The sequence below is a fragment of the Saccostrea cucullata genome, unplaced genomic scaffold, assembly GCF_032062105.1.
Source record: "Saccostrea cucullata isolate Sc308-1 unplaced genomic scaffold, CSIRO_AGI_Scuc_v1 ctg10533, whole genome shotgun sequence".
Taxonomy (NCBI): Eukaryota; Metazoa; Mollusca; class Bivalvia; order Ostreida; family Ostreidae; genus Saccostrea; species Saccostrea cuccullata.
In genome coordinates, this window is record NW_026924191.1 from 1 (window position 1) to 16,856 (window position 16,856).

A 16,856-nucleotide genomic window follows, 5' to 3' on the forward strand; every position below is an offset into this window, starting at 1 on the left:
ACAGCTTTAAACTAGTGAAACATATATGTAACAGAGGTGTTAGAAGATACAGCTTCACTAACAGAGTAGTCGAATTTTGGAATAGCTTGCCAGACACCGTAAGTTTGTGTTTTCAAAAACTGTACATCAGTTTGATAATTACTGGACCAATATCGAGAACATCACCCTCTCAAATATAATTATACCCAGGACAGGCACGTAGCAACAGGAGGGGGGGGCCCCCCCCCCCCCACTTTTCTCCAAACATAAATTTTACTATCGGATATGTTCATTGAAAGGCCGGTTGCCCCCCCCCCCCCTTCCCCCACTTTTTGTCAAGTATAGTGAAGTAAGGGTAAAGTAGTATGTAATGCATGGGATAAAAATTGGTATTAAAAGAAGTTGGTCTCAACCCCCATGTGGTATATTATTTATAAACATATAAAATCAAACAATTATTATTTCAAGAACTCAAAACCGAAAGCCATAAAGGCCAGTTCGTTTAAGATTGGTAGAATCTACAATATTCATGCAAAATGATATTTTAAAGTCAAGGTTTCAAGCAATATACAATGTAGTAAGGATATTAAATTTAACTTCTTTTGCCCAAATATACCTGAAACTTCAAGTACAAGTGTTTACATCGTGCTAAATACTAGGCATTTTTAGATTTGGTGTTTTCCAGACTGTCGTGACTAAAGAAACGAACAAAAGTTTATCTGTACAATCTCCATGCACGTGTCTTAAAACATTCATGCTTATCAATTTTTGGTATTTCTCATCGTCATATAATTATTTTTTTTTTATTTAATACTTGAGTCATACATGTCATATAACAACCTTAATTCACGTGATTTCTTAAAACAGAAACTTGGAAAACATCAAAACGAAAGTATAATGAATATTTGAATGGTGTGAAACACGATTTTTTTGGCCCCCATTATCGAAGATTCCAAGGTGTATAGTTTTGTCCTGTCCGTCTGTCTGTTCGTCCGCAAAAACTTTAACCTTGTCCATGAATTTAAATTGGATGGGGCTTTGACTACCGTATTTCCCTGGAGTAGTTGTGACAATTAAGACATTTCTTGTGAGTATAACCAAACTTGACCTTGGAGGTTGACCCACTTTTACGAAAAATGCCAAACTTCAGCCTTAGCCATTATTTCTAAACAGTTGCTGATGGGGCTTTCATATTTAACCTTACAAGTTGGGCAAATATTTTGAACAGTTAGAACTACGGCTTTCATTTTTTTTTTCACAGGTGCATTCCTTGTGAAAAGACACTGATGTCTCCGTATGGCAGCTTATACGAACTATCCAAGGAGCTGGGGGTGCGTAGACAATGGAATAAACCACACACATGCTGATTCCGGAGCTGATTCTTGGTTAACCCTCCAGCTTCGGATTGAGCTGAGCTTGCATTATGTAATTGTGTGGGACTACCTTCCTGCAACACCTCCCCAGCATGTGTGGTTTATTCCATTGTCTACGCACTCCTAGCTCCTTGTATAGCTCGATCGTAGACTGGTATTGGCTGCACAACAAGTTTTTGTTTTTTTAAACATGTTTTATTGAATAAATCAAAATGATTGGAAACAAGATCTTTCAACTTAGTACGTGTTCCTTTTCTTGAATATATAACTGAATGTCAAGCAATTAAAAATTCATGTAGTACATGTACATAGAAATATAAATTCAAAAAGTGATACAAGTGAAATATTTGTTCAGTAATAACAATTTCAAAGCTACAGGATTCATCAATGGATTTAAGGATAACAGCAAAAATGTATGTGATAGTTTCTACATGCAAATTTACACAACAATATTACAATTTGCTACATACTCTAAATTTTAAAAAGTGCGCAATTTTACTTTGAGTAGGTGGTATTAATTTAAAACAAACTTTTGAGAGGTTTCCTTTATAGATCTTGTATAACAATACTTTATAAGGTTTTAGTACCAAAAATACATAGCAATTTGGCAAGGCACGCACGGAAGCCGAGCAGGTACTTGAAAATGAAATCCAGGATGTTTTCACATAAATTTCAGAATTCATTACCACTCTTATGTAAATGAACAGGTAGATCTTCATCTTATCTGAACCAAACTACATGTATACTCTCTTTCTCTTTGTCGAAATTTTAAGTAGGCATACATGTTTCCTCATTACATTTTTATGTTTGCCTCTAATTACTAGTATCTCAATAACTTGCTTTTTAGCTCACCTGAGCCGAAGGCTCAAGTGAGCTTTTCTGATCAAAATTTGTCCGTTGTCTGTAAAATAATTTATAATTGTTTTTTTTAAGTTTAAGTTTATAAATCTTTAACTACCGGTATTTTTTTTCCATTAGTAAAGACTTTTAATCAACTACTTTGTGGAGGGACAATGACATGTTTATAACTGTTTTACGTAGCAGGACACAAATACGAGGGTCGTTCAATAAGTAATGCAATACACAGTATATCATAATGAATGTTGAGGCATTTACTTATATTTTTTTCATATTTGAAAAGGTCTATTAAAGATCTCCTATACACAGAAAATCCCACGAATTTTCATATTGTCTTCGTGAAGAAGCTCATTTTTAAAGTAAGCGTGATCACTACGCTGAGCTAAAAACTGTTTTTAAAATGACCTCTGCGAAGAAGATGAAAATAAGAGCGTATTTGTAAGTTGCGCTTTTTACATAAATCGCCACAAACCTCATATTTAAGATGATTTTTATATGTAGAAAAAATTATCTTTAAAGCTGTATACTTTTTAGATGGATTCAATGAAAAAGAAGAAAAAAAAAACCGATAGTTCAAATTTAACAGTTAATGTGATCAATTGAAATTTGTGGGGACACCAAAAATATCGAGTTTATGCGCCACATGAAATTGGCAAATGCTACATTTACATGTAAAGACATTGTTGAGATACCAAACATTTAATCGTCACAGCATTTCATAGAATTCTGACAAAGGAATAGCATATGTAACAATATTTCAATCAGATAGGTTCCATATTTTCTCTTAAATGCTCAAGAGAGAACTTTCGTTAAATGCGCCAACGGTTTATTTAAAAACATATGTTTAAACAAAATAGAAGATTTGATAAACTTGCTTAATCTACATGACGAAACATGGGTGCACATTTTATAGTCGTAAAATAAGATAAATGATAAAAAAATTGGAATCAATGAAAAGGGTGTCATTTGATTATGATAAAGAGAAGCAATAGCTCCAAACATGTTTTATTAGTTCGTGTATTTAAAGAGGTCCATTAAAACATATATATTTATATACATCCAAATGAAGGACTAGCAATGATAAGTTTTTTTTTTTTTATCTTTTTAAGTTGCATAAAGGAAAGTTGAGCAGATTCCCTGCAAAGGAAGTCCAAAATTCGGTGATCTGGGTATTTTTCTTGTGCCTGACAAAGCAGCTGCACATACGCCTATAGAAATAAATAAGTTTTTGAAGAAAAGAAAGTATACAGGACTTTTCAATTACCCATATTAGCTTGATCTCAGGCACTGTGAGATCTTTTCATTCCCAAAACACATGAAAACAATCAAAGGAAGATTGTACAATGTCAGATATGTCATGGGAAATGATATTCATCAGTGTCTTTAGGGCATCCCTAAAGATGAGTATGCTGCGGATTTCTGTTCATGGTTACAAAGACCTGTACACGCGTACAGGGTAACTGGCAATGCCTTGAAGGATTGAAACTATTAAGAATATTTATTACGTATTTTTCTAACTTTTAAATGACATGTTGCATTATTTATTGAACGACCCTCGTATGTTATCAATGTTACTGAAAAAAAAAAACAAAAAAAAAAAAAAAAAAACGTAGATTTAAAATTTTATTATGAAAAAAAGTTAAACGAGGAAATTTTTATTCTGAATTAGATTGTACATGCATATATAAAGAAGCCAATGCGTTATCCACACACTACAGGGTCTTAAAAATAAAACCTTTAATGGAATTCAAATGGCGCATTGTACTTTTTAGAATATGGACCTAAATTGATCCACTTTAAAAAAAAAAGGGCCTAGACTATCCATTTAGATAAGCAACATTAGCTTGTCTCTAATGGGTAGAGTATATGACGAATCGCCCATGCATTGGAAAAGTTATATTGATGATAGCAGTTATTGTAGATCATATCTGATATAGTTTGCGGAAAATATCGTGGAAACATATGCGACCATCAATACGGTAGAATCTTATCAATCTTGTGGTTAAATCATTGCAGCCCTGAGGACCGGGCTGCTCTATACATATAAGTTTAAGTGTTGGTATATGGGGATTGGGGTGGGAGTAGTTATTCAAAATTAAAGGTTTTCTAAACATTGAAAAGATTGTTAATCAGAATGTTCTTTCCCTTTATAAATTACGAGATGAATATTATAAATTTACTTCTATTCAGTGAATCTGTAAAAATATATATGGTTTTCATATTTAATATATAAAGTTTATCATTTACTGTCGAAAAAATGACAGGTCCCTTTTTTTAGAACATCGAATTTTACTTCTCGCATAAAAACGTACTCTGCACAGTTGGTGTTTTATATTCTAAAATTGAAAATAAAATGCATTTTTGAATATAGGTGATGCATGTGTCTAACTTCAATTTATATTTTATGCAGCCAACATTTACTCGATACGAAAGCCTACAAGGGTCAAAATGGAAAATGAAGAAAAAAAATTAAGTCGTAATAACGACTTTTTATCTCGTAATAACGACTTTTTATCTCGTTATTACGACTTTTTATCTCGTTATTATGACTTTCTTAAGTCGTAATAACGACTTTTTATCTCGTAATAACGACTTTTTATCTCGTTATTACGACTTTCTTAAGTCGTTATAACGACTTTCTATCTCGTAATAACGACTCTTTATCTCGTTATTACGACCTTTTATCTCGTTATTACGACTTTCTTAAGTCGTAATAACGACTTTTTATCTTATAATAATGACTTTTTATCTCGTTATTACGACTTTCGTAAGTCGTAATAACGACTTTTTATCTCGTTATTACGACTTTCTTAAGTCGTAATTACGACTTTTTATCTCATAATAACGACGTTATTAAGTCGTAATAATGACATTTTATCTCGTTATTACGACTTTCTTAAGTAAGATTTTTTTAATGGTTTGCTATATTTGACCTTTCTACTTTCCGTATTATGGAAACATATCACTGTTGATATATACATGAAACTGACAAAATAAAATGAGTATCATCTGCTTATCAGGCACTTTGCATAGCGGCTTATTGAGTAGCCCCCAAACATTTGTTGGTTTACCCCCCTCCCCCTACCCCAACCCTTTCAGTTTGTTTTCTACACGTGCTTATGTATCATAAATGATATTTTGAAATAATTTCTGCGATGCTTAACACTAATGTCTTTAATTTAGCGGCATATAAATTTAGATTACAAGTATGTAAACAAAACAAGTCCAAATATATTGTCAATAATTACAGATTGTTGTCATAAATAAATTGTCAAACTCTGGTGCAACTGTTTTTGACAATTTTATAACTATAAACTATCATCGCATTTTCAGCTACACGACACCGTTATACCGGTTACGTTTCACGGAAACGTATAACCGCCTCGTGTTGTTGTTTTAGAACGCGATATTATGATATAAAAATGTTGTCAAATACAATTACTTCAAGGTTTGGCGATTTAATTATGATAACAATCTCTGATGATGATATGTTTTACACGACTTGTACTCTTTGATATATTCAAGTTGAATTCCTAAATGTCGCACATAAAATATTGTGTAAATATTATGCCGCTTAAATTAAATATCGCAGACATTAGTGCAATAGAACATATATGAAGACTTCGCTTGGACGACTCGATCTAAACAAAGAGAAAAATTTAACAAAATTGGACGACTTGTAGCATCAGATTTATACAAGATACAAAATTTTATCAGTCTAATTTGGGCCACTGGAGGAGCAAAAAAAAAATTACAAATAAAAGAAGGAGGAGGATCCAATTGATAGAACAGACATGATCTTACATATAATGAGACTAGAAACAATTGATAAAATATGACATATATACTGAATATACATACATGTACTGTATATATGTTATAATCATATTATACATGTAATCAAGGGCAAGCAACTGGGAAAAAATACATATATGCATATTAAAATATCCTCAATTAAGGTCAAACGAGACCTTCCTCAAAATCTGTTTTGTATATCTTCATAATGTATGGAAAATATTCAAAATTTGAATTACATTTTGATTTCTAAACCAGTTTCTAAACGTCTTTAAAAAAAATGTAAACACTTAAACATTTGAAATTGGAAAATCATTTTTCCTCCCAAAAGGATTATTTAAGAAAAACTACCCCTGGTATCTTGCAGAAATGCCTGGAAAGGTACCTCAAATTTTTGTGAGTAAACATGTTTAAGTAGTACATGTAATACTTCAATGACAAAATCTTGGAAAATTATATCTACTATTAAGGAACGTCTCGTCTGTCCTTAAGGTAGATTACCATGGAATCTAACAATTGATCTAAGGATGTCAGGGTCTTCATTAGTCATGAGCCAATCAAATTGAATATCATAAGATTGAACAATTTTACATTTAATTTTACAAATATTCATGAGTTCAAGTCTTTGTACATTAAGATATGAGGACAGACAAGGAAAACATGAATTTCATCCTAAATATAACGTACTGCACTGAATTGATGTCTGATTTAAATAATATAATTCAAATAGTGGATATCTTGCAGGCTCTTCCCTAAATAATAAATCTTATGAATGCTGCTTCGAAGGACAGTCACTATATCTGGCAATACTTGTCCACTATTCAATGCAAACTATGATAACGATAACTTTAATCATGTTCTTAGCTTGGAGAACATATGCAGACATATAAGCATTTAATATTTGATGCCATGCATTATATATGACCTCAACATATTGTTCATTCAAAATTTCAAGAAAGTTATAATAATGTTTTCTTTGATAATTCAATTGGAAAAGAAATAGAGTGCATGTCTGCACATACTCTATATTTTAACATTATGTGTAGATTGATAAATAGATATAATTATTCGAATTTTGTCCTCTTTCATATCAAGAAAACACACAAGCTCATTAGTTAGTGCTGTCGCAGACACAATTTGTTTTCCCCAATCATGTTTTGATTTATTTGGCAAATTCAGATTCATGTTATAATTTATAAAATCATATACATTCTATGAAGTTGCTCTTTGAGTATATTTAAAAAAGCATATTCATAAAGAATCATTACACTGTATAAACTGCAAGTTTCTTTTTGTTTATTCTGAGAAAAAAGATTGCAATTACAGACAACATGAAATTTTAGATTTTCATTTTTAAAACTCATTTTTTTTAAATAATTAATTTTGGAGAATGAAAATCAGGCACGTAGCTACGGTTTTCAAAGATTGCCCGAGTCCTACGAAAAGCACACACTCAGAAAAAGAGGAAAGCATTGTCTAGACATGCACTACGGGCCTGCAAGTAGTGCTATAACAATTTGATTTATTTTATTTAAATCAGACATGGATGCAATGCAATACGTTATATTAATAAATCTGATGTTACAAGTCGTTCTACTTTTGCTGAATTTCCTGTTTGATTAAATCTTGTCGTATTCGCGAAGTCTTCATATATGTTATATTGCACTAATGTCTGTGATATTTCATTTTAGCGGCTTAATTTTTACGCATTATTTTAGTGCGACAATTAGGAATTCAACTTGGATAAATCAAAGTGTATAAGTCGTCTAAAACATATCACAAAAGTATTATTCATTAGAGATAGTCGTCATAATTTAATCGCCAAACCTTGAAGTAATTATATTTGACAACATTTTTATATCATAATATCGCGTTCTAAAACAACAACACGGGGCGGTTATACGTTTCCGTAGTTTCCGTTCTTCTCCTAGAAGGATCAAGAAAATATTCCAAATGAAAAAAAATAAGAAGTCGTTATTACGACTTAAGAAAGTCATAATAACGAGATAAAAAGTCGTTATTACGACTTATTTTTTTTTCTTCATTTCTAATTTGACCCTTGTAGGCTTTCGTAACTCGAGGAAATGAAGTTTAAAATGGTATCGTTTTTGTTTGACATTTATCCGACCATAAGTTTTCCAGTGCAAATATTCGCGACTATCGTCTCCATCAATTAGACGCATGCCTTTTCACACATATCGAAGCGGTTTGATGATGAAGAGTCATTTCCATTGTTTACTTTATAGGCTATATATTAATTATGTTTCTTTATTAGTTTCCGAAAACTTTAATATAAAAGGTTTTGATATATTTATGTACCAAGGTTATGAACAGTACTAGTATTTTAAGCTAGCTTTAAACTTATATTTCAGTGGTAACTCTTAATGGATGCTAAAGACTATAGTAACTGTATATGTATCATATAAAATACAGTTGCTATCGTCAATATGCCCTATTTTAAAACAAGAGGCCCAGGGGCCACATCGCTCACCTGAGAAGCGTTGACCATTCTGTTCTTTACCAGATTTCCTCCTTGTAATACATAATGCATCCCCAACCTACCCCACTGATCATAATTTAGACATTTAAAAATCTACAGATCCCCAGGATCCTTCCATGTGCACATAAGTTTCAGCTTTTCTGGCCTAGTGGTTCTTGAGAAGAAGATTTTCAAAGATTTTTCCTATATATTTCTATGTAAAATTTGATTCCCCATTGTGGCCCCGCCCTTCCCCCGGGGGTCATGATTTGAACAATTTAGAATCAACACTACCCCAGGATGCTTTCACATAAGTTTCAGTTTTTCTGGCCCAGTGGTTCTTGAGAAGAAGATTTTTTAATGACCCCACCCTATTTTTGTCTTTTGTTGATTATATCCCCACTTGTGAGGGGACTTGGCCCATTATTTTAGCAATTTAAATTCTGCTTCACCCAAGGATAATTTGTACCAAGTTTGGTTAAAATTGGCCCAGTGGTTCTTGAGAAGAAGTCGAAAATGTGAAAAGTTTACAGACGGACAGACAGACAGACAGACGGACGCACGGGCGACGGACAAAATTTGATCAGAAAAGCTCACTTGAGCCTTCGGCTCAGGTGAGCTAAAAAATAAATACCGGTATATATAATATTTTGGAAATGTGAAAAAAAGTTATCAAAGCCGTTTTTTCTTGGGAAAGCAAGGAAACCATTCCTGTCACAGTTGTTGTGATTCCAAATTTGACAGGCCAAAAAAAAAAATTGCCTGGAAGAGAAAGTATATGAGTAATATTAATAACAAGATTATCTTTTGAAACATGACTTGCAGTGGGCACGACCTGACTTTTATTCAGAAAATTATTAGATAGGTGTATATTTCGTATGCGTATTAAATTCTCAAAGGGACACAAAAACACCGTAAAATAACGAACAGTATTCCAGCTCAAAAGTCCATAAAACAATACAAAATGGGATCAAACACGGACTTCTAAAACATCACAGGTGGGATCAGGTGCCATGGCGGAGTGAGCATCTTCTGCCGACCGGTCATACCCGCCGAGTGCATGCTCCACGTCTTGATCGGGAAATAACGGGAAAATCCGTCGTCAATTCAGTGTGTAAATAATGGCCTACCATTTAATACGAAAAACGTCAGTATGATAAATGCCAATCAGCATTTGACTCAATGATAAATTGTATTTGCTGACAAGATCATTGTATCGACCATAAATCTTACAAAACGATGACTTTGAACGAGACTGTTGATTTTCTTGTTTCATCAACGTGTTTGTCAATAATTGAAAAGTGGGAATCGCCGTAATGCCGGCCAATTTCAAAAATTGATACTGTACAAATGACATTAAAATGTGTGATAATTGTTTTAAATCCCAATCTCATATATCTTTATGCCACCAAGCGTCCTCGCACCCTTTACTCTTGATCACTTAATTGTTGAGTGATCAACATGGGGATTCCATACTTTTTTATAATTTTTACAAAACGGAGGTAATAAATAATGAAACAACATAAGTGCTTCTTTATTAAGTTACCTAGCCGAAAGACGTGCAACTGTGCTCGACAATCATCAGTAAATCTGCTCCGGATTCTTTCGTAACTTTTTAAATTAGTGGACAATATCAGTGCAATGCCGGTAATATTGGTATTCGGTCTCTGCATTTGCATTTGTTTTTCTTCTCTTTGTAAGTCACAGGCAATTTTTAATGAGCCTTGTGAAGAAATGAAAAGCAATGGACAGGAATTGGAAATAATCAAGAAAACAATGGAATCTCAAGTACTTTTGTTGAAAAAGGAAATGAACGATTTTGATAGTCAACAAAAATACATTCAGAGTGTTTTAGAGATACAGAAAACTCAATTTTTTGAAGCTTTCGAGCGCTTGAGGTACATGTATGATACTACAGTTCAAAGTATTAGGCAATCAAGTTCCTTGCAAAATTCCAAAATCAACACCCTTGAGTCCCAGCAAAATGACAGCATTCGTTCAATTAAACAACTATCTACAGCACTGGATTCGTTAAGTATGTATTATATAGATTCGAATGTTTAAAATTGATATAGTGTACATGTACATGTATTTCAGTAGGTTTACTACACTACTCACAATTTCCTATGATTTTATTTTACAGTTTCTATCCGATTTGTAAATGGTAGTGCCGTTACTTCCCGTTACGGACGAGTCGAGGTGTTATACGCTGGTGTGTGGGGAACAATTTGTGACGATGCCTGGGATAATAAGGACGCCAAAGTCATCTGTAAAATGAAAGGCTACAACAGGTAAATTTTTAGCAATTTAAAGTTCTTAAACAAAACTATCTTATTGTCCATTTTTCTATGGCTAGAAAAAAAGTCTAACTTATATCATGCCGTCTTCATTGTATATGACTTCTGTTAATAAATGCAAAGTAAATTTTGTTACCATTTTTGGTAGAGAGCTGATATTCGGAAAAAATTATAAGGAGTCTCCATTTCTTTTCTTTCCCCTTTTTGGTACAATAAAGGCAAAGGTCGTATTCAGTGCTCAGATACATTTCCCCATCTTCTGATCAGAATTTTAAAAGTTTTTTTTTCCATTAACTTTATTAAAAATCACTTAAATATCTGAAACCGCCGGTTCAAATTTCCTCATTTTGACATATTTTATTCTGGGTTCCATTTCAATAATTCTGTTAATTTTTTTTAAAGAAATTAAATAATACGATGGGTGATCAAAAAGTTCGCGAACTAATTGAATAACTTCCATAAATGAAACAATATTTGGTTTCAATGTTGATTATATTTTTAATTAATCCTCTCCGATTTTAATGCACATCAACCACCGTTCTGCGCATGCGCGATTCACGTGATATTGGCGGTCACGTGACTCCTTCCGTAGCGTTCTGTCACAAAAATTGAAAGATTTTTCTGAGTTTTATATTTCTTTCCATTTGAGTTAATTTTTATGACAAGAACAGTTCATTTGTCAGAAATGGTCAAATCTCGGCAACAGAATAGGTGAATAAGAATATCCTTTCCCAAAATAAGCATGGCGACCATTAAAACACAAATCTTCTGTCTCGGGAGAGACCTTTATTCAAGGTGGATAGAGAATAGGTGCCTCCTTTTTATCATATCTAATATGTTTAAAATCCAAAGTAAACGATATCTTAGGTATTTAATAATCATATTATTGTTCAAATAATCAACTATTTTTCAAAGTGTAAATTGGAGGTCTAAATTGCTTAATTAAAAATATATATCTTTTCAAACTTGCTTTTACTGGGCAAGATGACAAGTATCATTTTTAACCATCTGCCTTCCTTCACTAAACGATCAATCCAATCATTTACTGAATTTATAGGAACTCATTCATCTTAATAAACTGTGTAAAAATTATTATATGATACTGCAGAGGGATTTCTAAGATATACAATAAATTGTACAGTCGTTTGTTGAACGAGTTCTACTAAGACAACCATTTTTCGTCACAAGTGACCTCATAGTGACGTCATTTTCACATTGTGACGTCAAAAACAAGGAGAAAATCTTTATTCAGTATATGCTATTTATAGATCTTGTGTATGGCTATGTGTGTACCGAATATCATTTTAATTAATCTGAATTGTGGTTTTGTAGATATAGAGATAGTTCGCGAACTTTTTGATCACCCCTCGTACATTTCCGTTATAGAGGACTTGACGCGTTGTATATTTTTATGTGAATGCTATGTATGTTCTATCTTTTTGAAAACACATCTCACTCATAATTACCAGAATCAAAATATTTTACTAATTAAAATTATATAGTAGAACAAAAAGACTGCCTGTATAAACAGCATCGCGCAAGTTTACAATTTATAGATCATTTGGGTATTTTTAAATATTTTCATTTCTTTATGAGATCTTTTTGATAACTCTTTGAATATTCGGTGAGTTGGTTACTTCATCATTCAACCTTAATGTAAATTTCTCCAAGCGTAAGGTCAGGAGACTTACAATGTAATAATTATATATTCATGTAAATTTTCATGCGTCTGTCTTATTGTCTGACGTCAGTGGGCGGTGGCTATTGCAATTGACGTGGTATGCATCGTGTAATTCCAGTCTATTAGAAAACAATTAAAAAATATAAATTATAAAGTAAAAATTTTATTTTACAATGAAACGGAAATATAACGAATCACTTTCTAGTGTGTTTGGTATGCCAGAGACATCAACGATAGTTGGAACTGTTGGATAATTTATGCAAAACGGGCTTCGTTAAGTGATTCCTTAAATAAGGTGCAATCTCAGGTTGGGTATTCAGTATCTGATTTCACAATATTTTCATTTCTATTTTTTTTTCTAGGATAACTCTTCGAAAGTTAGAGGAGTCGATTTCTTTATAATTTTACTGGAAAGTTAATTTCGCTAGACAAAAGTTCAGGAGCTTTATTTCACACATGACTTGTATTTTACATGTAAATACATGTATAAGGAATCATTGTACAGTTTGTCGGGTATACTAGGAACGTCAACCTGGCATAACCCACAAACTAGACAGTGAATCCTCAAAACTTTTTACAGGGGTTTGATATACTAGTACATTTCTTCTAACTTTACGGGCAAAAAATATGTTACTGATTTTCTTTCATATTACAAATAGGTAGAGATTTTTTAATCCTAGAACAAAATATATAACAAAAATATAATGAAATATATTGGAGATAACGAACAGTATATGAGCTCAGAAGTCAATTAAACATTACTAAATAGGAGCAGAGCAAATATAGACCTCTTAAACATCGGAGGTGGGATCAGGTGTCATTGAGAAGTGAACATCCCCTGCCACCGGTCACATCCGCCATGTGCTCCTTGTCATGATCTGAAAATAACGGGATCCGTCGTCAATTCAGTGTGTAAATAATGGCCTAACAATAAGTATGAAAAAAGGAAGGGAAAAAAGTCAGTCAGTACATGCATTTGACAAAGTTTCAATAAAACTACCTATATTTGTGTACAACCTTTAGTCTTAATATATGTATTGCAAAACTTTGAAGGGAAATTGAAAATATATTGAGCGTATCGCATTTCGTCAAAAAACCAAAAAAAAACAAAAAAAAAACAACAACAACAAAAGATATTAAGATTTTTGTTTCAGCCAATCGGAGCAAAGCGAACGTGCATGCATGTGAGTTCGTGCTAATTTGACAGTGTCATTATCTACACTATCAATATATCCTTATACAAGTTTATCTTTTAAAAAAGATAGGTGAGCTAGCGTAGTAGCAAATTCTTAAACACAGAAAGGAAGGTCCGTGATCAAATGATTTATTTTGCTGAATTTTTAATGTTTATCGAGGCTGGGTTGTGATAAATGACCTTTGTTCCATACATCTACACAACATGCCTATTAACCCTAAAAAGTTTTTAGCACAATTGGATGGACAGCTTCCTCGAAATAGAAGCTTGGACAACCATCAATTCGTATCAGTCCTTTCAGTACTTTGATTTAAAAATCAAAGTTAAAGTATCTTCACTTTTCCCGTTTCCATGGAAACTATTTTGAAAATTTGCAATTTTTTAATCCAATGAACACATTTACAGATACTAATTATTACATAAATAAAATTTCATGAAGAATGTTCAAGGGACCAGAGAGAACACTCTGCGGACAAAATTCGTCGCTTTTTGCAGGTTTCCATGGCAACGGTAGCCATTTTGAAATTGATTGACCACACAACATAACTACATCCAGTGATCCTCCTTTGAGGAAAGTTTCAGGTTTCAGGAATATTGTCCCAACCATCTCGGAGAAACAGCCTGGAGAACAAAAACATCCGTACAATCGCAATATGTCGCCCCCGACTTCGTTCAGGCGACATAACTACAAAGTCTGCTATTGCAAGCAATAGCATATTTCGCCCCAAAATGGACAAGACTTTCATTTTTTGTATCACTAAAACAATACCCATTAGCTAAGCTTGGCCAACCATCACTTCGTATCAGTCCTTTTAGTACTTTGATTTAAAAATCATTTTCCTCTGGTTTCATGGCAATAATCGATTAATGTTTGAAAATTTTAAATTGCGAATCGCACAACTACGTACAATTACTTATCACTTAAATAAAAAAAGAAAAGTTTCATGACGAACTCAAGGAATCAGAGAGAATACCTGTGGATAAAATTCGTCGCTTTTTACAGGTTTCCATGGCAACGGTAGCCATTTTGAAACTGAATGACCACACAACACAACTACAACCAGTGGTCGTCCTTTTGAGGTAAGTTTCAGGACCATTGTCCTAGCCATCTCCGAGAAACATTACAGCCTGGATAACAGAAACATGCGTACAAATCGCAATATGTCTCCCGACTTCGTTCGGGGCGACATACCGTATTATCACTGATTTTACTGTGTCGGCAAAATTTTTACTGTGTCGCACGCATAAAATTTGAGTCGTTACTGTGTCGGAAGCAACACAGTAAAACAGTTCATGGTGAACCGTGAAGACCTTCCTTTGGGTACCAATTCTTTTGACCTTTTCAGCTTGACCTTTGGAGTTTGACATGCATTTGAGAGAATTCAACCCTCGCCATAAGCTGCCATACGGGGGCATCAGAATATCATATCTTGTTTTTTTCTTTAAATTCATTTGTATCGCCTGTCTTTAAGCTCAAGTGTATGGTCTTTTGTATCTTTTGTAAAACATGGCCAAGAATTTTGATTCTGAAATCAAAGTTGTTTTTTTAAGCGCCTCGGGAAATAGACTTGCTCTTGGGGAACTGGAATCTTGCTGACTCCCTCAATGATATACTTTAACTGTTTTATTATACCGATACAAACAAGACATTTGAAAAAGTTATGTTCAGTACTGTATTCTGTAACATTGTTTAATTCCAACAGGAATAGATAAAAAAAATACGACAAAACAGAATACAGTCATGAAAGAAATTCCATTTTATCAATAAATCAGTTCATTGTCCGAGTTTTTACTTATTAAAATCGAAAGTAACATTACGCAAATCTTGAGCTCGCCATATTTCTGTTGTCGTTCGCTTCCAGTAAACTATTTCTTTTTGATTGATATGGGACCAGTTGACTCGCGATACATTTCGATTCATTAATGAATATTCATGAGTTTACTCGGAACATTTTTAAGTTTGTCGTAAGTTGAAAGAAAATGCTAAGGGTTCCGAATAGGTGTGTATCAGTTCATCAAAAAAACGTACTTTTTTTTGCAGGGAATCAGTCTGTTTTGCAGGGAATCGGTTTATTTGCGGTAATTTTCAGGAAATCAGCAAAATATATCGATTTACTTTTATATAGTGAAAAATCAGTAGAGGTATAATAAAATATCATATCTTGTTTTTTTCTTTAAATTCATTTGTATCGCCTGTCTTTAAGCTCAAGTGTATGGTCTTTTGTATCTTTTGTAAAACATGGCCAAGAATTTTGATTCTGAAATCAAAGTTGTTTTTTTATTTCAGTGGTGGAATAGCATACAGGTCGGCCACTTACGGCGAGGGAAGTGGACAAATATGGCTTGATGACGTTCAATGTACCGGAACCGAGTCCTCGCTAATGGAATGTTCAAAGCGCCCATTTGGACAGCACAACTGTAGACACCACGAGGACGCAGGTGTATCCTGTAACTGACATTCTAGATGACAGAACAAACATGTCAAACTATTTAATCACCTTACAGATTGATAATTTATGTAAATCATAAAATACATGTAGCATAAATTTGAATCCAACACAAGATAAATTCGCTGCTGACTTTGCTAATAAAGAAATAATTGTACAAGAAGAGTTCAATGTTATCATCTGAAAACATTTATTTGACATGTATACGTATGCAGAATAAATATCTATTTTACCTTACTTCTTGTTACAATTTCAATAAACCGTGTCAGAGAATACGAGACGTGATAATACGATTGACATTACTGGACAAAAAAAAACCCTTTTAGTCCACGGGGGGTCATGGAGGAATTTGAACTTGATTTTTTTCCCAAAAAATTAATGTAATATATCGGAAAACTTACGCAATTGTTGTGATAAATTAAATGTATAACATATATTTACGTCTGAAATTGCTTATAAGCTAATAGAGGCTATAATGAATGGAAAACAAGAAAAATGGTTGAACAGATAGCTACATGTATAGGTAGTTCTATTATAAATTTCTAATTATTAATCTTATTTACTATATACATTTATATAAAAACTACATGTATAGGTAGTTCTATTATAAATTTCTAATTATTAATCTTATTTACTATATACATTTATATAAAAAAAAAAAACTTAAATGGATAGCTGGAAAAAAAATTCCAAAATTACCTATAACACATTATGTTTGCTATTTTAAGGATTGGTAGATTATAATGGACTAT

General features: G+C 32.9%; 1 protein-coding gene across 1 annotated transcript; it reads left to right on the top strand.

Annotated features, from left to right (window-relative positions):
- Nucleotides 1-10,049: 10,049 nt before the first annotated feature.
- Nucleotides 10,050-16,113, top strand: LOC134265944 (deleted in malignant brain tumors 1 protein-like). Its single transcript, XM_062748147.1, has 3 exons — nt 10,050-10,519; nt 10,628-10,775; nt 15,945-16,113. The coding sequence occupies exons 1-3, from the start codon at nt 10,126-10,128 to the stop codon at nt 16,111-16,113; spliced, it is 711 nt and encodes a 236-aa protein (XP_062604131.1). The 5' UTR covers nt 10,050-10,125.
- The last annotated feature ends 743 nt before the right edge of the window (nt 16,114-16,856 follow it).

Bases quoted from the DNA above. Each gene is read 5' to 3' on its own strand.
- LOC134265944 (XM_062748147.1), top strand. From the start codon at position 10,126: ATGCCGGTAATATTGGTATTCGGTCTCTGCATTTGCATTTGTTTTTCT. The intron at 10,520-10,627 runs GTATGTATTATA...TTTATTTTACAG, and splicing joins TACAGCACTGGATTCGTTAA to TTTCTATCCGATTTGTAAAT. The intron at 10,776-15,944 runs GTAAATTTTTAG...TTTTTATTTCAG, and splicing joins AAAATGAAAGGCTACAACAG to TGGTGGAATAGCATACAGGT.